Here is a 23,953-nt window from a genome sequence, read left to right as displayed (position 1 = left end):
TGTCTGTCTGTCTGTCTGTCTGTCTGTCTGTTTGCGTCTAGGTCTGTCTGTCTGTCTGTCTGTCTGTTTGCGTCTATGTCTGTCTGTCTGTTTGCGTCTATGTCTGTCTGTCTGTCTGTCTGTCTGTTTGCGTCTAGGTCTGTCTGTCTGTTTGCGTCTAGGTCTGTCTGTCTGTTTGCGTCTAGGTCTGTCTGTCTGTTTGCGTCTAGGTCTGTCTGTCTGTTTGCGTCTATGTCTGTCTGTCTGTCTGTCTGTCTGTCTGTCTGTCTGTCTGTCTGTCTGTCTGTCTGTCTGTTTGCGTCTAGGTCTGTCTGTCTGTCTGTCTGTCTGTTTGCGTCTAGGTCTGTCTGTCTGTTTGCGTCTAGGTCTGTCTGTCTGTTTGCGTCTAGGTCTGTCTGTCTGTTTGCGTCTATGTCTGTCTGTCTGTCTGTCTGTTTGCGTCTAGGTCTGTCTGTCTGTCTGTTTGCGTCTAGGTCTGTGTCTGTTTGCGTCTAGGTCTGTCTGTCTGTCTGTCTGTCTGTCTGTTTGCGTCTAGGTCTGTCTGTCTGTCTGTCTGTCTGTCTGTCTGTCTGTTTGCGTCTAGGTCTGTCTGTCTGTCTGTCTGTCTGTCTGTTTGCGTCTAGGTCTGTCTGTCTGTCTGTTTGCGTCTAGGTCTGTCTGTCTGTCTGTCTGTTTGCGTCTAGGTCTGTCTGTCTGTCTGTTTGCGTCTAGGTCTGTCTGTCTGTCTGTTTGCGTCTAGGTCTGTCTGTCTGTCTGTCTGTTTGCGTCTAGGTCTGTCTGTCTGTCTGTTTGCGTCTAGGTCTGTCTGTCTGTGTCTCGGTCTGTGTGTGTCTGTCGGTCTGTCTCTGTCTCGGTCTGTCTCTCGGTCTGTAATCGTATAGTATGTAGCAAACTCACTTGGCTCATAGTGGCTTTGAGGTGAGCCTTGCATTTAGTTTTCAAAGTGGGAGACAGAAGCAAAACGGCCGCCTTTCACCGAGATATGCTCGGCATGAAGATTGTGCTTCACAAAGAGTTTGAAGAAGGATGTAAGGCAACTTGTAAGGGCCCTAATGATGGAAAATGGAGCAAGACAATGGTCGGCTTGGGGCCAGAGGATGATGACATCGTGACTGAACTCATCTACAATTATGGAGTGGGAGAATTTGAAAGAGGTTTGAAAGGACCTCTATCTGGCTGAGGCCTCAGGAGGTTATTGCTTCTACCTGGTGGACAAAGAAACAGCCTCCCAATGATCCTGTACAGAAGGTGTGTGTCTGGCAGGGTCTGACCAGCAGAAATCAACACACTACACTGCTGCTCCTCCCTTCTGGGGACGAAGGTGAACAGGGGAAATGAGAAGACCGCTGATGGGATTCTGATGGGATTCACAGACACTCACTGTAAACTAGAGCTTCACAACATTGTTGGGACAGTAGATCATGGGACAGCCTTCAGGCGGATAGCATTCTCCTGTCCACATGAGCAGTTGGCAGATCTTGAAGCCTTGATGACAAAGGGAAACCATGAAATCCTTACTATCTTAGTTAGCCTTGACACCCCTGGGAAGACTACAGTAGGTAATTTGGGCTGATTCAGATGCCTGTGAGATCTGCTTTGTTGTTTGAGTGTTTATTGTGTTGTGGGTTCCCAGACACAATAAAGGTTCTTTAAATCTCTCTGTTTTCGCGAATTCGTCTAATCAGCTCTGAAAAGATCTGATGTGAATGGTCAAAAGACCAATTAGGGGAACAAATATCAAAATTGTGCCGCCTATGTTTATTTTTTAAATCTAGGCAAGTCAGTTAAGAACAAATTCTTACTTTCAATGACGGCCTAGGAACAGTGGGTTAACTGCCTGTTCAGGGGCAGAACGACAGATTTGTACCTTGTCAGGTCGGGGATATGAACTTGCAACCTTTCGGTTACTAGTCCAACGCTCTAACCACTAGGCTACCCTGTCGCCCCTATGTGAACACAGTGTTTCTGTGTATGTTGCAGTAGCCTTTCCTTTTTTTCCCCCATAGGGTTTTCATGTCAAATAACAATGTATTCAAAGTGCCTACTATTATATTCTAACTATAGAATTATAATAATAATTAGTGTTTTGATCTAAATCGCAAGTCAAATTGCAATTGCAAGATTTGGTTAAAAATAAGGCTTCAATTTTTTTTGACAATATCCTGCAGAACTATGTGACAATGTGGAATTGCAGCAATTGATGACATTATTTTAAAACAAATGTAAAAAAATAATAATAATTAAAAAATATATATTAAATAGAGGAATACCCATTTAATAATTTCGAAATGTATGTGTTGCCAACTACTCATAAAGCAAATTTACAATTTGTATTATTCAAAAGCATCAAATACCGACATACTGTGAAAATTTGGAAAAATACAGTGATGTGATATTTTGGCCATATCGCCCATCCCTACTATCCATATAGGCCAATTCCCACAAGTCTAAAGGGTTAACACGGGCCCAGGACCAGTGGAAGCAAAATAGTCCCATAACATAAAAAATCCACCACCATATTTTACGGTAGGCATGGGGTTCTTTTCTGCTTATGTATTCTCATTTCAATGCCAAACCCACTGCTGGTATGGGTGGCCAAAGAGCTCTATTTGCATGTCATCTGACGAGGGCACCTTTTCTAATCCAAGTGCCAATGCCGTTTAGCAAAGTCCAGGTGGTGCTTTAGACAAATGACATGAAAATAGAGCACATTGGCCACGCACACCAGTGGTGGGTTTGGCATTGAAACATGCAGAAAATAACCTCATACCTACAGTCAAATATGGTGGTGGATCTTTGATATTATGGGGCTATTTTGCTTCCACTGGTCCTGGTGCCTTGTTGAGGTCAAAGGCATCATGATTTTTACCCAGTACCAGGACATTTTAGCCAAAAACCTGGTTGCCTGGAGGCTGAAACTTAGCCACTTATAGATCTATCAGACGGTAACACCAAGCACATATCACAATCCACAAAGACATGGTTAATTGGCCACAAAATCAGCATTTTGCAATTGCCGTCTCAGGGCTTGAAACCAATTGAATACCTGTGGTTTGATTTGAAGTGAGCAGTCCATAAGCGCAGACGTAGGATATCATGGATCTGGAAGGATTCTGTATGGATGAATAGTCTTAAGGTGAGGTGCTGTATTAAAAACAGATGTCAATTTTGACTCCCAACTTTTCTTGAGAGAATGTTTTATTACTTGTTAAACAATCTCTTTCTCTAAGCAACTGTAAAATAATATGATTTCCACATTTTTTGAGCATGCAGTATTTTATTTATTTTATTTAACTTGGCAAGTCAGTTAAGAACAAATTCTTATTTACAATGACGGCGTACCCTGGCCAAACCCGGATGACACTGGGCCAATTAATTGCCAGCAGCATACCACCCTGCATCCCACTGCTGGCTTGCTTCTGAAGCAAAGCAGGGCTGGTCCTAGTTGGTACCTGGATGGGAGACCAGATGCTGCTGGAAGTGGTGTTGGAGGGCCAGTAGGAGGCACTCTTTCCTCTGGTCTAAAAATATTCCAATTCCCCAGGGACGTGATTGGGGACATTGCCCTGTGTAGGGTGCCATCTTTCGGATGGGACGTTAAACGGGTGTCCTGACTCTCTGAGGTCATTAAAGATCCCATGGCACTTATCGTAAGAGTAGGGGTGTTAACCCCGGTGTCCTGGCTAAATTCCCAATCTGGCCCTCAACCCATCATGGCCACCTAATCATCCCCAGCTTACAATTGGCTCATTCATCGACCTCCTCTCCCCTGTAACTATTCCCCAGGTCATTGCTGTAAATGAGAATGTGTTCTCAGTCAACTTACCTGGTAAAATAATGGTTAAAATTATTTATTTTATACAGTAATTTTTGCTCATCTCTATCAAGGGTATCAATAATTGGGCACTTTTTGACTGCGTTTAGACAGGCAGCCCAATTCTTCTTTTTATTATTCACTAATTTGTCTTTTGACCAATCAGATCAGCACTGAAAAATATCTGATGTGATTGGTCAAAAAAGACCAATTAGTGGAACATATATCAGAATTGGGCTGCCTATGTGAACGGAACCTTTTAGTGTTTCTGTGTATGTTGCAGTACCCTGCCACACAAGCATGTGTGTTGGCTAGTAATCATATATCCTGCTTTATTCATGTCCCCATGTCTGCCACACGGTCCCTTCTGCTACCTCCCTCTCTCTTATTCTCTTTCTCATCCCCTCACCCCTCTCTCTCGCTCTCTTTTTCCAGAAGATAAGGCAGTAGAGAAGGAGCAGGAGGAGAGTGAGATGGACTCCCAGCTGAATGGCTCCTATCTGAAGGCTCTGGAGGGCTTCCTCATGGTGCTGTCTAAAGACGGGGACATGATCTATCTCTCTGAAAATGTCAACAAGTGCTTGGGTCTGGCACAGGTAGGTCTGGTGTCCCGTTAGAGACAGAACTGACTAGGATAGATCGATAAAGAGTGCCCCAAAAATTGAAAGACTTGAGTAAAAGAGGGATACGAAGTATATTGAAAGCAGGTGTTTCCACACAGGGATGGTTTGTGAGTTAATTAAGCAGTTAACATCCCATCATGCTTAGGGTCATGTATAAAAATGCTGGGCAGGCTATTATTTATTTATTTATTTATTTATTTCACCTTTATTTAACCAGGTAGGCTAGTTGAGAACAAGTTCTCATTTGCAACTGCGACCTGGCCAAGATAAAGCATAGCAGTGTGAACAGACAACACAGAGTTACACATGGAGTAAACAATTAACAAGTCAATAACACAGTAGAAAAAAAGGGGAGTCTATATACAATGTGTGCAAAAGGCATGAGGAGGTAGGCAAATAATGACAATATTGCAGATTAACACTGGAGTGATAAATGATCATGTACAGGTAGAGATATTGGTGTGCAAAAGAGCAGAAAAGTAAATAAATAAAAACTGTGGGGATGAGGTAGGTGAAAATGGGTGGGCTATTTACCAATAGGTTATGTACAGCTGCAGCGATCGGTTAGCTGCTCAGATAGCTGATGTTTGAAGTTGGTGAGGGAGATAAAAGTCTCCAACTTCAGCGATTTTTGCAATTCGTTCCAGTCACAGGCAGCAGAGTACTGGAACGAAAGGCGGCCGAATGAGGTGTTGGCTTTAGGGATGATCAGTGAGATACACCTGCTGGAGCGCGTGCTACGGATGGGTGTTGCCATCGTGACCAGTGAACTGAGATAAGGCGGAGCTTTACCTAGCATGGCCTTGTAGATGACCTGGAGCCAGTGGGTCTGGCGACGAATATGTAGCGAGGGCCAGCCGACTAGAGTATACAAGTCGCAGAGGTGGGTAGTATAAGGTGCTTTAGTGACAAAACGGATGGCACTGTGATAAACTGCATCCAGTTTGCTGAGTAGAGTGTTGGAAGCGATTTTGTAGATGACATCGCCGAAGTCGAGGATCGGTAGGATAGTCAGTTTTACTAGGGTAAACTTGGCAGCGTGAGTGAAGGAGGCTTTGTTGCGGAATAGAAAGCCGACTCTTGATTTCATTTTCGATTGGAGATGTTTGATATGGGTCTGGAAGGAGAGTTCGCAGTCTAGCCAGACACCTAGGTACTTATAGGTGTCCACATATTCAAGGTCGGAACCATCCAGTGTGGTGATGCTAGTCGGGCATGCGGGTGCAGGCAGCGATCGGTTGAAAAGCATGCATTTGGTTTTACTAGCGTTTAAGAGCAGTTGGAGGCCACGGAAGGAGTGTTGTATGGCATTGAAGCTCGTTTGGAGGTTAGATGACGGGCCGAAAGTATATAGAATGGTGTCGTCTGCGTAGAGGTGGATCAGGGAATCGCCCGCAGCAAGACCAACATCATTGATATATACAGAGAAAAGAGTCGGCCCGAGAATTGAACCCTGTGGCACCCCCATAGAGACTGCCAGAGGACCGGACAGCATGCCCTCCGATTTGACACACTGAACTCTGTCTGCAAAGTAATTGGTGAACCAGGCAAGGCAGTCATCCGAAAAACCGAGGCTACTGAGTCTGCCGATAAGAATCTGGTGATTGACAGAGTCGAAAGCCTTGGCAAGGTCGATGAAGACGGCTACCATGGCTATGTCCCCATAGGATTACAATGCCCCCTTCCACAGGACACAAGTGGTCATGGAATGGTTTGATGAGCATGAAAACGATGTACACCATATGCCATGGCCATCTCCATAACCAGATCTCAACCCAATTGAACACTTATGGGATTTTCTGGAGTGGTGCCTGAGATAGCGTTTTCTACCACCATCAACAAAACATAGTGATGTCATTTCTTGTGGAAAAATTGTGTTCATCTCTCCAATAAAGTTCTAGACACTTGTAGAATCTATGCCAAGGTGCATTGAAGCTCTTCTGGCTCGTGGTGGCCCAGCACCCTATTAAAGGGGCTGCCAGAAATACAATTATGATATTCCTGTCAATTTGGTGAAAGCCTATGTTCTGTCAGTGGGTAAAATAAATAAAAAATACCCATGATTTAACTTCTAAGTGGTCCATCTGTGAAAATCTGGATATTGTGTAGTATTGAGTCATAGCTACATCATTCTCATCACTAGATGGGGTTAACTCACCATATTTTATACAATTACCTGCACTCCAGATCGCCAAATCAGCCAATAGATGGTATGAGAATACCGTCTTGAATACATCCATTCGTTTATATTGTCATGACAAAGTATATATATTTCGTGAGGTGTGCTCACTCTAAATGGTGTACCAAATTGTTCAACTCCGTTTCTCCTTCAAGTACCATGTCGCAATGTGCCCTGTGTCTGTGGGAAATGGAGAGATATATTACAGAAAGGAGGCGATTGGAATCCAATTGGGCAATGAATGAATGAAGTTAATCATCTCACAAAATGCATTTTTCACGACCTATTAACTCGCATTCACTCCATGAAGGAGAGGTGTCCTTTTCCCAGAATGCCCTGTGCGGCCCATTGATGACTTATGGGAAACTTGTTAACACGATTCTAATGGAGTTTCCCATCTCCTCAAAAGTATCTGTGGGAAATCAACGTTACTCTGCTCTCCCTCTGGGCCTAGATGCCATTTATAGCTCAGTGACCGAGACTAACTTCAAGTTGAACTCGGTAGGTAAGACTCCTAAATTGATAGTACAGTTTTATTTAGCCGATTTTGACAGCTAGCTAGCTAGCTATTTGACATGCTGATATTGACTTTAGTAGCTATGTGTTCTAGTTAGTCAGCCAGCCCAGAGAGAGAGAGAGAGAGAGAGCATTGCATTGTGTGCTTTGTAGTAGATTTGAGATGCAACAGATTTCCAAAATAGATTTTCACATGTTTCTACCAACCTTGTTATAACTACGAAATTAAACATTTGTTCCCAAAACTTGTTTTCACATATTAGTGTCATTTAACACTGTTAATCATTTGAATTAGTGATTTGGGGCTGGATTATCCCTTTAAGACACTTTTTTAAGTTGGTATATCCTTTATTTTCGAACTTACCTGTATTTGTGACTGACCAGCTCGATACGGTCTTCTGTAGCAAAATGTGAAATTGTGTTTTTTACATTGTATAAAAGTAGAGACTCAGATCTACAAAGTGGTATATCATTCACTACAGTTGAGGAACAATGGGAAAGTAAATTTGCTTTGAAAGTTGAATAACTTGTAACCTCACTTTTGAGAAAATGGCCTTTGAATGTTTTGGTACACCTACTGGAGAGCTCTTTGTCTACACCCATTCAGCATCGTTCACACCCTCTTAAGCTTTAGCCCCACCCAGCTCTTTTAAGGATTCACATGTGAGGCCATGTACTAAACAACCAAAAATGTCAAGACTAATGCCTGGTTTATAGAATGGGTGTGTGGTGCTGTTGACAGGGGTAGGGGTAGCCAGGTGGAAAGCATGGCCAGCTGTAGAGAAATTCTTATTGAAATGCTCAGTTATTGTAGATTTTTAATTTTTATTTTTTTACCTTTATTTAACTAGGCATGTCAGTTAAGAACAAATTCTTATTTTCAATACGGCCTAGGAACAGTGGGTTAACTGCTTGTTCAGGGGCAGAACGACAAATTTGTACTTTGTCGGCTCGGGGGTTTGAACTTGCAACCGGTCACTAGTCCAACGCTCTAACCACTAGGCTACCCTGCCGCCCCAGATTTATCAGTGATGACCGTGTTCCCTAGCCTCAGTGCAGTGGGCAGCTGGAAGGAGGTGCTCTTATTCTCCATGGACTTTAGTGTCCTAGAACCTTTTGGAGTTTGCGCTACAGGATGCAAATTTCTGTTTGATAAATCCGGAGACAGGTGTTTTATACAACAGCCGTATGTTTTCTTTTCGACTCTGTCTGCATATTTGCAGTCAAACGCGTTGTTGTCATACTCAAATTCCACCGTGCATCCCACTCATTTCAAAACTCGATCCTTTGGAAAGTGGAGAACAACACCTTTGCAGTTCTACTACATGATGTCTTTCAAAAACGTTGCACCTTAGAAAGGATTACCAACACGTACTGACCAGCTCATACTACAGACAGAAAGAAGCATGGTATATGGCAGACCAAGCCGAACTCATCTCTCGGCTTGTCCAGCCCACCCATTATCTCAGCCAATATTGGCTAGTGGGAAGGTTCCTGTCTTTCTGTGGCTAAACCAACTAGGCTCGTAACATATAACAATATCATTTGTATTTACAAATGGCATACAAGTTTGTTATTAAGGCACATGAAAGTCCACATGTTCGAGATGGCATTTCTGCCCCCAAAAAACGTATTTAGATTTTTATAAGAAGTTTTTACTTTCAAATGGCTCTCCTATGAAGTAGTAATGGATGACATATGCCTAGTTTCCTGACATTAGTCACATTTGCTGTTCTTTCCTTGACATGAATATGTTATTTCTAAACATCCTTCCTCTTCTGTCCATGTGCAGTTTGACCTGACAGGACTTAGTGTGTTTGAGTACACACACCCCTGTGACCACGAGGAGCTAAGGGAGATCCTGGTACACAGAACAGGTGAGACCCACAAATGTGAATACACACTCAAACTAAAGGTTCCTACTGAGAATAGACTCTGCTACACACAGCACTCTGGAATGTCAGTGTAACAAGTAGTGTGGGGCTCAATTTAGCAGCTCCAAGCAAAAGTCGGAGCCTGTAGAAGTAGTTATAATTTCCCACTCCAGCCCTGAGGTCAGGGTGATTAGTGGGCTACTGTCTTTTCCTTGGTATTCACTCTGCTTCACTGGCACCATTCCTTTTTTGCACATCGTACGCACCAACACTAAATGTAATTGTTTATTTAGTAACCTTAACCTTCTCTCTCTCTCCTCTGCCTGGTCAGGGACCTCTAAAAAGTCCAAGGGACCAAACACAGAGCGCAGCTTCTTCCTGCGGATGAAATGTACCCTCACCAGCAGGGGGCGCACTGTCAATGTCAAATCATCCACTTGGAAGGTTCTCCACTGCTCAGGCCATGTGCGAGTCCATGAAGCCCCAACTGAGCAGAGCCCCATTGGGCACAAGGAGCCGCCCGTCTCCTACCTGGTGCTAGTCTGTGACCCCATCCCCCACCCCTCCAACATCGAGGCGCCATTGGACACCAAGACCTTCCTCAGCCGCCACACACTGGACATGAAGTTCACCTATTGTGACGAGAGGTGAAACTGAGACCTACCATTCCACTGACTGCAGCACCAGCATGACTAATGTAGTAGAAGAATACTGAATCTAACACAAAGCTTTACTCAATATAAGAATAAGGGCTATTGTTGTAAGAATATACTTTGCGTTAGAGTTTTTCCTTGAAAAGTTAAATGACTTGTATTCACACAAAGATGTGATTTAAAATAATAGGTAGCTCCTGAATTTAGTGCCACAGATCCACCTTGTGTCCAATAGATTGAATGGCACTCCAGTAAGCAGCAGGATTAACCTGTCCCCTAACTCTGTGTTGTCCAGGATCACTGAGCTGATGGGCTATGATCCAGAGGACCTGATAAATCGCTCTGTGTATGAGTACTACCATGCCTTGGACGCAGACTACCTCACTAAGACCCATTACAACTGTAAGCATCCCCACATAAATAAGTACGTAATATATTGTTGAAGTACTAGGTAGCTACTTGCAGTCTCTCTTTCCTCTTCTCTCACCCTTTTCTTCTTTCTTTGGCTCTCCAGTGCTTGTTAAGGGCCAGGTGAGCACAGGCCAGTACCGCATGCTGGCTAAGATAGGTGGCTTTGTATGGGTGGAGACTCAGGCCACTGTTATCTACAACAACAAGAACTCCCAGCCCCAGTGTGTTGTCTCTGTCAACTTTGTGCTCAGGTACCGTCATGGTCTACATAGTGTGTTAGAGGCTAGTTTGATCAGGGGTTTAAACTGTCTGGTGGACTGACTCCACTGGGTTCCGACTCAACCAATCAATCAGATTTTCCCTTTTGTAAGGTGGAGTAAGACATGATATGTAACTGTTTTTGTCTCCTTCTTGCTCCAGTGGCATTGAAGAGGAGAAGATGGTGCTGTCTCTAGAGCAGACTGAGGACATGAGGTCTGTAAAGAAGGAGCTGGTGGAGGAGGAAGAGGACGAGGGCTCAGAGGCAGAGGTGTCCCCTGTGCTCCTGAAGGAGGAGAAGGTGGATGTGATTAAGCTGTTCACCCAGGCAATGGAGGCCCAGCCACTGGCGAGCCTGTATGACAGATTGAAGGAGGAACCAGAGGCCCTCACCCTTCTGGCCCCGGCCGCAGGGGACACCATCATCTCCCTGGACTTCGGCAGCCCCGGTCAGTACCCTGCCCTGCCTGGAGCTTTGGGTGATAATTACTTTTTAATGGGAGATTAACTTCATAATTAGAGATAAAGTAATGCTTTACTTTTACTTTCCCAAACTCATTCTGACCTCCTCTTTACTGTCCCTGCAGACTCTGACACCCTGCTGAAGGAGGTGCCTCTCTTCAACGATGTGATGCTGCCCTCCACCAGTGACAAGCTGGCCCTGCCTCACTCTATGCTGCCCCCCAATGAGCAGCCCCTGATCCCCAGTGCCTCAGTGGACACCAAGGCAGATCCAGACTCCTTCAGCACCCCAGGCAGCCACAGCTCAACTGAGGTGACCAGGGATACCACGTGCAGATGGACCGCTTTTAAAACAGAAAATCAATGGAAAGTTGCTGTCAAAATCACTTATTTTCACAAATACTAGTCTTTAACCAATGTAATGTCCTCTGCAGCCTGACAGCCCGCTGAACTTCTGTTTTCCAATGGACTCTGACATCAGTGCTGCGCTGAAACTGGACCTGGTGGAAAGACTGTTTGCCATCGACACAGAACCCAAGACACCTTTCACCTCACAGGTATGGTACCTACAGTGCATTCGAAAAGTATTCAGAGACCCCTTGAAATTTCCCACATTTTGTTACGTGAGTCTTATTTTAAAATGGATTACATCAAATATTTTCCTCATCAATCTACACAGAATAGCCCACATTGACAAAGTGAAAACAGGTTTTTAGACATTTTTGCAAATGTATAAAAAAATTGTCAATTGGAGGTGTACCTGTGGATGTATTTCAAGGCCTACCTTCAAAATCAGTGCCTCTTCGCTTGACATCATGGGAAAATCGAAAGAAATCAGCCGAGACTTCAGAAAAAAATTGTAGACCTCCCACAAGTCTGGTTCATCTTTGGGAGCAATTTCCAAACGCCTGAAGCTACCACGTTCATCTATACAAATAGTACAGAAGTATAAACACCATGGGACCACACAGCCGTCATACCACTCGGGAAGGAGACGCATCTCTTAGAGATTAATGTACTTTGGTGCCAAAAGTGCAAATCAATCCCAGAACAGCGAAGGACCTTGTGAAGATGTAGGAGGAAACAGGTACAAAAGACCCTCTAAAATCTACAGTAAAACGAGTACTATATCAACATAACCTGAAAGGCCGCTCAGCAAGGAAGAAGCCACTGCTCCAAATCCGCCATAAAAAAGACAGACTACAGTTTGCAACACGGGGACAAAGATAGTACTTTTTGGAGAAATGTCCTCTGGTTTGATGAAACAAAAATAGAACTGTTTGACTACAATGACCATCATTCTGTTTGGAGGGAAAAGGGGGAGGCTGGCAAGCTGAACACCATCCTAACCGTGAAGCACAGGGGTGGCAGCATCGTGTTGTGGAGGTGCTTTGCTGCAGGAGGGACTGGTGCACTTCACAAAATAGATGGCATCATGAGGGAGGAAAATAATGTGGATATATTGAAGCAACATCTCAAGACATCAGTCAGGAAGTTAAAGCTTGGTCGTAAATGGGTCTTCCAAATGGACAATGACCCCAAGCATACTTCCAAAGTTGTGGCAAAATGGCTTAAGGACAACAGTCAAGGTATTGGAGTGGCCATCACAAAGCCCGGACCTCAAACCTATAGAGAATTTGTGGCCGGAACTGAAAAAGCGTGTGGTCACCAGAAAAATGTCACGAGCTTGGGTTACACACTATCAGTAGCTGGAGGAGGTAGTGAACAATATAAGGAAGAGACTGGGGTGGCAGTGGGATGCGTCCATCTTGGTACAATGGTGAACCTAATTGAAACGAGAATCAGCTGTTGTGTGGTTTAAATACTGTAGGCAGAGATGTAATTGCTGTGATTCCATTCCACCACTTCCCTGAACTTGCGTGGATTCTAAACGTCTTTTAAAGGATATGACATGATTCAGGTAAAGTATGATCTGATGTATGTTCTTGTTTCCCCCTGTAGGGCATGGAGGATCTGGACCTGGAGATGTTGGCTCCATACATCCCCATGGATGATGACTTCCAGCTGCGCACCCTGTCCCTAGAGGAGCCCCCATCGTGTGACCCAGCCCAGCCCCTGGTGAGCTCTTCTCTGTGCTCTCCTCTGCACCTCACCCAGGATGTCCACAGCTACCCGGATTCCCCCTTTAGTGCCCCAAGAAGCCGGACAGCTTCCCCAGCCCCGGAGCTGGCAGCTAGCCCTTGCCCTGCCTCCTTACTCACCATGAGGTAAGTCCCACCACATACACACACTCCTTCCAACTTACCCTTTCTTCAAAACTAAAGCATATCAGTGTTTTCTGACTGCTGACATGGTGTGTGACTCTCTGTGCTCTAGGGCGCCTCAGATGGACAGAGAGATGTCCCTCAGGACACTGGCCACCCAGAACTCACAGCGCAAGAGAAAGTTGTCTCTGTCTCAGGCTGTCGGAATAGTAAATGTGTGTAGGACCTTTGGAAATGTTTTTTTATCACATTATACATATTAAAAAATAAACATTTAGCAGAGATATTCTGTTTGATAACATCTGGCATGTTGAGGGCTAATTTGAATATGTTATTTTTCTTAGGGGGCATTGCTCCAGGACCCTCCTGGGCCAGGTAAACAGCTCAAGGTATCTGAGCTGGGCAGCTCTGAGGCTCCCTCCAACAGGACCATACTGCTCCTACCTACAGGTAGTTACTCCTGGAATACACAATAGCCACGGCCTGACATTAAACCTATGTACAGTGCATTCGGAAAGAATTCAGACCCCTTGACCTTTTCCACATTTTGTTACGTTACAGCCTTAATCTAAAATGGATGAAATCAAATAAAAATACTCCGCAATCTACACACAATACCCCATAATGACAAAGCAAAAACAGGTTTTTAGAAATGTTTGCAGAAACAGAAATACCTTATTTACACAAGTATTCAGACCCTTTACTTTGAGACTCAAAATTGAGCTCAGGTACATCCTGTTTCAATTGATCATCCTTGAGATGTTTCTACAACTTGAATGGAGTCCTCCAATGGTAAATTCCATTGATTTAACATGATTTGGCAAGGCACACACCTGTCTATATAAGGTCCCGCAGTTGACAGTGCATGTCAAAGCAAAAACCAAGCCATGAGATCGAAGCAATTGTCCATAGAGCTCCAAGACAGGATTGTGTCGAGGCAAAGATCTGGGGAAAGGTACCAAAACATTTCTGCAGCATTGAAATTCCTCAAGAACACAGTGGCCTCCATCATTCTTAAATGGAAGTAGTTTGGAACGACCAAGACTCTTCCTAGAGCTGGCAGTCCGCCCAAACTGAGCAATCTGGGCAGAAGGGCCTTGGTCAGGGAAGTGATGAAGAACCCGATGGTCACTTCCAGAAGGACAACCATCTTTGCAGCACTCTACCGATCAGGCCTTTATGGTAGTGTGGCCAGACGGGACCCACTCCTCAGTAAAAGACACACGACAGCCAGCTTGGAATTTGCCACCTTCAGGACTCCGACGATGAGAAATAAGATTCTCTGGTCTGATGAAACGAAGATTGAGCTCTTTGGCCTGAATGCCAAGCGTCACGTCTGGAGTAAACCTGGCAACATTCCCTACGGTGAAGCATGGTGGTGGCAGCATCATGCTGTGGGGATGTTTTTCAGCGGCAGGGACTGGGAGACTCATCAGGATTGAGAGGAAGATGAACGTAGCAAAGTACAGAGAGGTCTTTGAAGAAAACCTGCTCCAGAGCGCTCAGGACCTCAGACTTGGGCGAAGGTTCACCTTCCAGCAGGACAAAGACCCTAAGCACACGGCCAAGACAGCACAGGAGTGGCTTCTGGGACAAGTCTCTGAATGTCTTTGAGTGGCCCAGCCAGAGCCTAGACTTGAACCCGATCGAACATCTCTGGAGAGACTTGACAATAGCTGTGCAGCAACGCTCCCCATCCAACCTGACAGAGCTTGAGAGGATCTGCCGAGAAGAATGGAAAAAACTCTGTAATCGCTGCCAAAGGTGCTTCAACCAAGTACTGAGTAAAGGGTCTGAATACTTATGTAAATGTGATATTTCAGTTTTTTTAAATTTTATTATGTTTGAAATGTTTTTGCTTTGTCATTATGGGGTATTGTGTGTGTGTGTGTGTGTGTGTGTGTGTGTGTATATTGAGGGGGGGAAACGATTTAATCAATTTTAGAATGCGTCTGTTACCTAACAAAATGTGGAAAAAGTTAAGAGGTTTGAATTCTTTCTGAAGGCACTGTATGTTTTACATATAATTTACATGAAACAATGACACTAGTGTCCCTTATATTCTCTTGTTTCTCTTAGACCTGGCAAGCTGCCTGCTTGGCATCTCCTCGGAGGGCAGCGGCTCACCCTTCACCCTTCCACAGCTGACCCGGTATGACTGTGAGGTTAATGCCCCCGTGGTGGGTCGCCAGCACCTGCTGCAGGGCGAGGATCTGCTGTGTGCCCTGGACCAAGTCAACTGAGTCAACGCTTAGCCTGCCCCCTGCTGGACCAGACTAGACACTACAACTTCTCACTCCCTGTTCCCACCCACTGCCACTTTATTTGTCTCTGTGTGAGTTTGATATTATGCTTTGGCTGCCTTCTGCATCCACCAAGTGATCTCTGCAGCGTTCCACCTTGATGAACGTCATACAGAGTTGGTGTAAGGGATGTGGTAGTGTTAGCAGGTAGAGGCACGTAATTGTTTCTTTCTCGGGAGTCTAACAGCACACATATGGCACCTCCATGGATGGCTCTGTTGCCTGGTCTCCATGGAAACCGGCGGCACTACTGCCAGCAGTGTATTGTAAGCTTCAATCGCACAGTTTATATTTAAAAAAATAATAATAATAATTCCGATTACCAGCAATATATATATTACGGCTTTGTAAAAGTCGTTCTAATGGAATTTCAACCATTTTATTGAACTTTTCCCTCTGTATTCTTATGTCGAGTACAACGATAGTATATGGTCCAGAAGGCTGAGTTCATTGTTTCATTGGATGTTATATCCCCATTTCTGGTTAACCAGTATTTTAGGCATAGGTGTGTGTTTGTTACTGTGCATTGACCTTGGGAACTTTCCGAGATGTCTTAAAGCCTTGTCATGAGTAATAAAATACATGTGGAAAGGTATAATTGGAACTAAATCCAGTGTTTGTTTTTAACAATGGAGGATTCGTCACTCAGCTTGATCATGTATTTCATATTTTTAGTCGAGACTCAAACACTTCATTTAGAATTTAGTGACGTGTGTCATATGATCATCATTTTACCAGTATATTTATCTCATCATTAGTAGCAAGCAAGTGTTATGCTTGCATGTTTTCTCTCTTTTTTGTCTGTTTTATGGCATTGGTCCACATACTGTAGTGTTGTCATGCTTCCTGTTGCTGTGTAAAATAAAACTCAATTATTATTTTTTTGCCTTGTTTAAAACATATATATGTAACGGATGTGAAACGGCTAGCTTAGTTAGCGGTGTGCGCTAAATAGCGTTTCAATCGGTTAAGTCACTTGCTCTGAGACCTTGATGTAGTAGTTCCCCTTGCTCTGCAAGGGCCGCGGCTGTTGTGGAGCGATGGGTAACGATGCTTCGAGGGTGACTGTTGTCGTTGTGTGCAGAAGGTCCCTGGTTTGCGCCCGGGTATGGGCGAGGGGACGGTTTAAAAGTATACTGTTACATATACACTGCTCAAAAAAATAAAGGGAACACTAAAATAACACATCCTAGATCTGAATGAAATATTCATATTAAATATGTTTTTCTTTACGTAGTTGAATGTGCTGATGACAAAATCACGCAAAAATTATCAATGGAAATCAAATTTATCAACCCATGGAGGTCTGGATTTGGAGTCACACTCAAAATTAAAGTGGAAAACCACACTTCAGGCTAATCCAACTTTGATGGAATGTCCTTAAAACAAGTAAAAATGAAGCTCAGTAGTGTGTGTGGCCTCCACGTGCCTGTATGACCCCCCTACAACGCCTGGACATGCTCCTGATGAGGTGGCGGATGGTCTCCTGAGGGATCTCCTCCCAGACCTGGACTAAAGCATCCGCCAACTTCTGGACAGTCTGTGGTGCAACAGACTGTTGGTGGATGGAGCGAGACAAGATGTCCCAGATGTGCTCAATTGGATTAATGTCTGAGGAACGGGCGGGCAAGTCCATAGCATCAATGCCTTCCTCTTGCAGGAGCTGCTGACACTCCAGCCACATGAGGTCTAGCATTGTCTTGCATTAGGAGGAACCCAGGGACAACCGCACCAGCATATGGTCTCACAAGGGGTCTGAGGATCTCATCTCGGTACCTAATGCCAGTCAGGCTACCTCTGGCGAGCACATGGAGGGCTGTGCGGCCCCCCAAAGAATTGCCACACCATGACAGACCCACTGCCAAACCGTACTGGAGGATGTTGCAGGCAGCAGAACGTTCTCCACGTTCTCCAGAACGTTCTCCACTGCGTCTCCAGACTGTCACGTCTGTCACATGTGCTCAGTGAGAACCTGCTTTCATCTGTGAAGAGCACAGGGCGCCAGTGGCGAATTTGCAAATCTTGGTGTTCTCTGGCAAATGCCAAACGTCCTGCACGGTGTTGGGCTGTACGCACAACCCCCACCTGTGAACGTTGGGCCCTCATACCACCCGTTTGAGCAGACACATGCACATTTGTGGCCTGCTGGAGTTCATTTTGCAGGGCTCTGGCAGTGCACCTCCTGCTCCTCCTTGCACAAAGGCGGAGGTAGCGGTCCTGCTGCTGGGTTGTTGCCCTCCTACGGCCTCCTCCACGTCTCCTGATGTACTGGCCTGTCTCCTTGTAGCGCCTCCATGCTCTTGACACTACGCTGACAGACACAGCAAACCTTGCCACAGCTCGCATTGATGTCCCATCCTGGATGAGCTTCACTACCTGAGCCACTTGTGTGGGTTGTAGACTCCATCTCATGCTACCACTAGAGTGAAAGCACCGCCAGCATTCAAAAGTGACCAAAACATCAGCCAGGAAGCATAGGAACTGAGAAGTGATCTGTGGTCACCACCTGCAGAACCACTCCTTTATTGGGGGTGTCTTGCTAATTGCCTATAATTTCCACCTGTTGTCTATTCCATTTGCACAACAGCATGTGAAATTTGTCAATCAGTGTTGCTTCCTAAGTGGACAGCTTGAATTCACAGAAGTGTGAATGACTTGGAGTTACATTGTGTTGTTTAAGTGTTCCCTTTATTTTTTTGAGCAGTGTATATTCTGTGTCATGTCATGGAATATTGTGGTATCAATATAAACATGAATAATTCTTCACTCCAACAAAAGAATCCTGCAGTCAAATTAAAATTAGATACACATTAGATAACAAGGACAAAACTCTATTTGATTGGTACATACAGAAAATGTGTCAACATTTGTGTAAGTCTTCACAAGGTTTTCACACACTGTTGCTGGTATTTTGGCCCATTCCTCCATGCAGATCTCCTCTAGAGCAGTGATGTTTTGGGGCTGTTGCTGGGCAACACGGACTTTCAACTCCCTCCAAAGATTTTCTATGGGGTTGAGATCTGGAGACTGGCTAGGCCACTCCAGGACCTGGAAATGCTTCTTACGAAGCCACTCCTTCGTTGCCCGGGCGGTGTGTTTGGGATCATTTTCATGCTGAAAGACCCAGCCACGTTTCATCTTCAATGCCCTTGCTGATGGAAGGAGGTTTTTACTCAAAATCTCACGATACGTGGTCCCATTCATTCTTTCCTTTACACGGATCAGTCTTCCTGGTCCCTTTGCAGAAAAACAGCCCCAAAGCATGATGTTTCCACCCCCATGCTTCACAGTAGGTATGGTGTTCTTTGGATGCAACTCAGCATTCTTTGTCCTCCAAACACGACGAGTTGAGTTTTTACCAAAACGTTCTATTTTGGTTTCTTCTGACCATATGACATTCTCCCAATCTTCTTCTGGATCATCCAAATCCTCTCTAGCAAACTTCAGACGGGCCTGGACATGTTCTGGCTTAAGCAGTCCCTGGCGGCGTAGTGTGTTACTGATGGCAGGCTTTGTTACTTTAGTCCCAGCTCTCTGCAGGTCCTTCACTAGGTCTCCCCGTGTGGTTCTGTGGTTTTTGCTCACCGTTCTTGTGATCATTTTGACCCCACAGGGTGAGATCTTGCGTGGAGCCCCAGATCGAGGGAGATTATCAGTGGTCTTGTATGTCTTCCATTTCCTAATAATTGCTCCCACAGTTGATTTCTTCAAACCAAGCTGCTTACCTATTGCAGATTCAGTCTTCCCAACCTGGTGCAGGTCTACCATTTTGTTTCTGGTGTCCTTTGACAGCTCTTTGGTCTTGGCCATAGTGGAGTTTGGAGTGTGACTGTTTGAGGCTGTGGACACGTGTCTTTTATACTGATAACAAGTTCAAACAGGTGCCATTAATTCAGGTAACGAGTGGAGGACAGAGTAGCCTCTTAAAGGTCTGTGAGAGCCAGAAATCTTGCTTGTTTGTAGGAGACCAAATGCTTATTTTCCTCCATAATTTGCAAATAAATTCATTAAAAATCCTGCAATGGGATTTTCTGGATTTTTTTCTTCTCATTTTGTCTGTCATAGTTGAAGTGTACCTATGATGACAATTACAGGCCTCTCTCATCTTTTTAAGTGGGAGAACTTGCACAATTGGTGGCTGACTAAATACTTTTTTGCCCCACTGTACAGTGGCAAGAAAAAGTATGTGAACCCTTTGGGATTACCTGGATTTGTGCATAAATTGGTCATCAAATTTGATCTGATTTTCATCTAAGTCACAACAATAGACGAAAATATTATGCTTAAACTAAAAACACACATTATTGTGTTTTTTTGTCTATATTGAATACATCATTTAAACATTCACAGTGTAGGTTGGAAAAAGTATGTGAACTCCTAGGCTAATGACTTCTCCAAAAGCTAAGCATTGCCTGATGTGAACCATGCCTCGAACAAAAGAGATCTCAGAAGACCTAAGATTTAGAATTGTTTAAGCTGGAAAGAGTTACAAAAGTATCTCTAAAAGTCTTGATGTTCATCAGTCCACGGTAAAACAAATAGTCTATAAATGGAGAAAGTTCAGCACTGTTGCTACTCTCCCTAGGAATGGCCTTCCTGCAAAGATGACTGCAAGAGCACAGTGCAGAATGCTCAGAGGTTAAGAAGAATCCTAGAGTGTCAGCCAAAGTCTTACAGACATCTCTGGAACATGCTAACATCTCTGTTGACAAGTCTACAATATGTAAAACACTAAACCAGAATGGTGTTCATGGGAAGACACCACGGAAGAAGCCACTGCTGTGCCTAAAAAACATTGCTGCACGTCTGACGTTTGCAAAAGTGCACCTGGTGTTCCACAGCACTACTGGCAGAATATTCTGTGGAACAGATGAAACTACAGTTGAGGTGTTTGGAAGGAACACACAACACTGTGTGGAGAAAAAAAGGCACAGCACACCAACATCAAAACCTCATCACAACTGTAAAGTATGGTGGAGGGAGTATCATGGTTTGGGGCTGCTTTGCTGCCTCAGGGCCTGGACAGGACATTTTGCAGGAGAATGTTAGGCTGTCTGTCCGCCAATTGAAGCTCAACAGAAGTTTGGTGACGCAACAGGACAACGTCCCAAAACACAGACGTAAATCAACAACAGAAGAAAATACACCTTCTGGAGTGGCCCAGTCAGAGTCCTGACCTCAACCCGATTTGAGATGCTGTGGCATGACCTCAAGAGAACGGTTCACACCAGACATCCCAAGAATACAAAACTGTTTCATTTCAGCAATAAAGAGGAATGGTCCAAAATTCCTCCTGACCATTGTGCATTTATGATCGGCAACTACAGAAAATGTTTGGTTGAGGTTATTGCTGCCAAAGAATGGTCAACCAGTTATTAAATCCAAGGGTTCACATACTTTTCCCCCCTGCACTGTGAATGTTTACACGGTGTGGTCAATAAAGACATGAAAACGTATAATTGTTTGTGTTATTAGTTTAAGCAGACTGTTTGTCTATTGTTGTGACCTAGATGAAGAACAGATCACATTTTATGACCAATTTATGCAGAAATCCTGGTATTTTCAAAGGGTTCACATACTTTTTCTTGCCACTGTAATTAATATGCATGTCAGTCTCTCTTGGCTGAGAAACATATACAGACACGTATTACCACTAGTGGTTAGAGCGTGTGACTAGTAAACAGAAGGTTGCGAGTTCAAACCCCCGAGCTGACAAGGTACAAATCTGTCCTTCTGCCCCTGAACAGGCAGTTAACCCACTGTTCCTAGGCCGTCATTGAAAATAAGAATTTGTTCTTAACTGACTTGCCTGGTTAAATAAAGGTAAAATCAAATGAAAATAAAATTTAAAAAAAACACCAATAGTCTTTTTACAGTCCCCAAACAAATTCAAGAAAGTGTACAGTATTATATAGAGACATCATTGCATGGAACTCCCATCTCATATTGTGCAAATGAAAAGCAAACCTGGTTTCAAAAAACAGATAAAGCAACACCTCACGGCACAACGCCTCTCCCCTATTTGACCCAGATAGATTGTGTGTATGTATTGATATGTAGGCTATATGTGCCTTTACATTTTCTTTTGGATGTAGTTCTGTCCTTGAGCTATTCTTGTCTATTAATATTCTGTATTATGTTATGCTTCATGTTTTGAGTGGACCCCATGAAGAATAGCTGCAGCTAATGGGGATCCTAATAAAATAACCAAAATACAAAACTCCCATGTTTATACACAGGACCAAGGGTACCATGCAGTACTGTTATTACTACTTTATGGCATAAAGAGTATAAGGACACATTTCATGTCCTTGGTCTCAGCACTCCATTCCAATAGTACCTGTTGAAACTGTCACTAACTGAAAACATTTTAAATGTTTATATTGTCATCTTGTTCTGTTCTAAATTCATTTGTTTTCATATATGTATGGAATATGAGACATATTTACTATATGTTATTCCAACAGATAAAAATGAAATATGAAAGGACTAGTTTCTGTGACCTGCACAATGTTCATGTATTTATTTGAACTCATACAGTGACAAGGAATATCATTTTAATTTAGCATTAGAAACATGCAACTACTCAATGTATGCTCTAAGTGGCCAAGGTTTACGTGTCTAGAAGCTGGTGAGAGTGGAGGCAGGTGGCTTCTCGGTGAGTTATTTTAATAATGGTTTTACACTATTAGGTGACCGGAGCTGTCCACTGAAAAGTGGCTTCTCACTCCCTTTGTCGATCCCTGAACAGCACAGGAAATGCGCTACAATCTGGTGCATGGCAGAACAAGGTCGGTTGTGGAGCGCACCATAACTTAATAGAAATACAAAAGTTTAATTTAAAATGGGTTAACTTAAAGCAACATATACCAACATTTTATTGCAATTGCACACCCAAAAGGTTTTGGCCAAATAGCTGAAAACAGTTAATTTCGGTTACAGAGATGTCACCTTGAAACGTGTTAATTTTGAAGCAATGCTGGTGTAAACGAATGGAATCAGCTGATTCCTATCATTTCCACTGGCATTGCAACAAAATGCAAACAGATTTCAAGGGGACTTCTCATTAACTGAAGTGCAAGTTTATTTGACAAGAACGTTGGGCATGATATTGAAATGGATGAGAAGATTAGAATGGACCCCCAAGAGCCTCCTAAACCATCATCTAATGGAGCACCTGCCCCAGGTGATGCAGTGAGGAGGCGGCAGCTCATACAGAGATTGGTGGTAAGAAACAGAATGCTAGACAATATACAAAGCATAGGTTTTTTTATTCACGTTGTGGGAAACGTTCAACAATTGCATTATGTAAATTAATCAAACCCCTTCATATTCTTCCGAGTTCAGTCACAATCTGCCCAACCCGTTCTGGTTTTGCAGGACTGAGGTGGTCAGCATGTGAAATGTGGACGCAGACATGGATGGGCCATCGACACCTGTAGCCAAACCTGGATAGCATTCCTGGCACCTGCTGATTTGGGAGCCTCATGCACTTTATCCCTTGGTGGAGGGGGCACGTTCACCTGGCGCACGGGCTGCAGAGCAGCTTCCCCCATTCCTATGTGAATAACATAATATAATAAAATCATGTGCATGTCTTGTATATTAAGTACTGACAACCAAGTTTCACATTCTCTTAATTACTTACCGAGATCAAGTGATGCAGACGTGGGGGTTTTGCGCGCCGACTTCATAGTTTCCGATGTTACTGCTAAAGGATGTAGAAGTTAGGATTAACCCCCCCCCCCAACTTCTCAGTAAGCAAATCCAAAGTTTCATCAGATGTCCAGTTGGCTGGTCTCAGACGATCCCGCAGGTGAAGAAGCCTGATGTGGAGATCCTGGGCCGGCATGGTTACATATGGTCTGCGGTTTGCAAGGCCTGGATGTACTGCCAAATTCTTTAAAACAACATTGGAGGCAGCTTATGGTAGAAAAATTAGCATTCAATTCTCTGGCAACAGCTCTGATGGACATTCCTGCAGTCAGCATGCTAATTCCACACTCCCTCAAAACTTCAGACATCAGTGGCATTGTGTTGTGTGACAAAACTGCTCATTTTAAAGTGACCTTTTATTGTCCCCAGCACAAGGTGCACCTCTGTAATGATCATGCTGTTTAATCAGCTTCTTGATATGCCACACCTGTCAGTGGATGGATTATCTTGGCAAAGGAGAAATGCTCACTAACAGGGATGTACACATTTTAGAGAAATACACTTTTTGTACATCTGCAAAATTTTTGGGACCTTTTATTTCAGCTCATGAAACCAACATTTGTTGGTTTATATTTTTGTTCAGTGTACATGATTCCCTGAGAAGACTTCTCTATGAGTGAGTGGCTGCAGTCATATCTAGTGTTGAATGTATGAGACTACATTAATTGTATTTTGTTCCCCTATGGCACCATCATCCACCATGCCTGCTATGTAAAGACCACTCTGTTTCCTTAGTGCGCTATTCAAGCTTGAGATAAGTAGACCTTTATCCAATCTGTACCGGAAGTTCCGCGTTACAGTGTGATTGAAATTTAAAGGTAATGTTTTTTGACTGAAGTCCATGTTTAGTGCTCAACTCAATACGTATCGCTGAAGTTCAACATTATAGCATGATTGAAATTTTCAGGTATTTTCCAAT

General features: G+C 43.8%; 2 protein-coding genes and 1 pseudogene across 8 annotated transcripts in view; all 3 read left to right on the top strand.

Annotated features, from left to right (window-relative positions):
- The window catches only part of hif1aa (hypoxia inducible factor 1 subunit alpha a), a 32,151-nt gene extending 15,955 nt beyond the window's left edge, over nucleotides 1-16,196 (top strand). For 2 of the 7 annotated variants that reach the window (XM_035752157.2, XM_035752155.2), the window contains exons 3-14: nucleotides 4,253-4,410; nucleotides 8,925-9,009; nucleotides 9,338-9,653; nucleotides 9,955-10,061; nucleotides 10,174-10,321; nucleotides 10,491-10,777; nucleotides 10,916-11,103; nucleotides 11,225-11,347; nucleotides 12,753-13,018; nucleotides 13,128-13,230; nucleotides 13,360-13,465; nucleotides 15,095-16,196. In XM_035752157.2, the coding sequence (XP_035608050.1) occupies nucleotides 4,253-4,410; nucleotides 8,925-9,009; nucleotides 9,338-9,653; nucleotides 9,955-10,061; nucleotides 10,174-10,321; nucleotides 10,491-10,777; nucleotides 10,916-11,103; nucleotides 11,225-11,347; nucleotides 12,753-13,018; nucleotides 13,128-13,230; nucleotides 13,360-13,465; nucleotides 15,095-15,258 (2,051 nt within the window). In that variant the 3' untranslated portion in view covers nucleotides 15,259-16,196. Of the gene's footprint in view, nucleotides 1-4,249; nucleotides 4,411-8,924; nucleotides 9,010-9,337; nucleotides 9,654-9,954; nucleotides 10,084-10,173; nucleotides 10,322-10,490; nucleotides 10,778-10,915; nucleotides 11,104-11,224; nucleotides 11,348-12,752; nucleotides 13,019-13,127; nucleotides 13,231-13,359; nucleotides 13,466-15,094 lie in introns of all 7 variants that reach the window. The other 5 variants (XM_035752156.2, XM_035752154.2, XM_035752161.2 and 2 more) reach the window with 4 other exon arrangements.
- Nucleotides 490-2,675, top strand: LOC118368230 (glyoxalase domain-containing protein 4-like; annotated as a pseudogene).
- Nucleotides 16,197-23,520: 7,324 nt separating the features above from the next.
- LOC118368227 (zinc finger protein 239) overlaps nucleotides 23,521-23,953 on the top strand; it is a 32,536-nt gene continuing 32,103 nt past the window's right edge. The window contains exon 1 of the mRNA XM_052496808.1: nucleotides 23,521-23,650. The gene's annotated coding sequence lies outside the window, so the exon portion shown is untranslated. The remainder of the gene's footprint in view (nucleotides 23,651-23,953) is intronic.

This window comes from Oncorhynchus keta, chromosome 35 (assembly GCF_023373465.1).
Source record: "Oncorhynchus keta strain PuntledgeMale-10-30-2019 chromosome 35, Oket_V2, whole genome shotgun sequence".
Taxonomy (NCBI): domain Eukaryota; kingdom Metazoa; phylum Chordata; class Actinopteri; order Salmoniformes; family Salmonidae; genus Oncorhynchus; species Oncorhynchus keta.
Note: the sequence above shows the minus strand (reverse complement) of the source record. Positions and strands in the feature narration are given on the sequence as shown.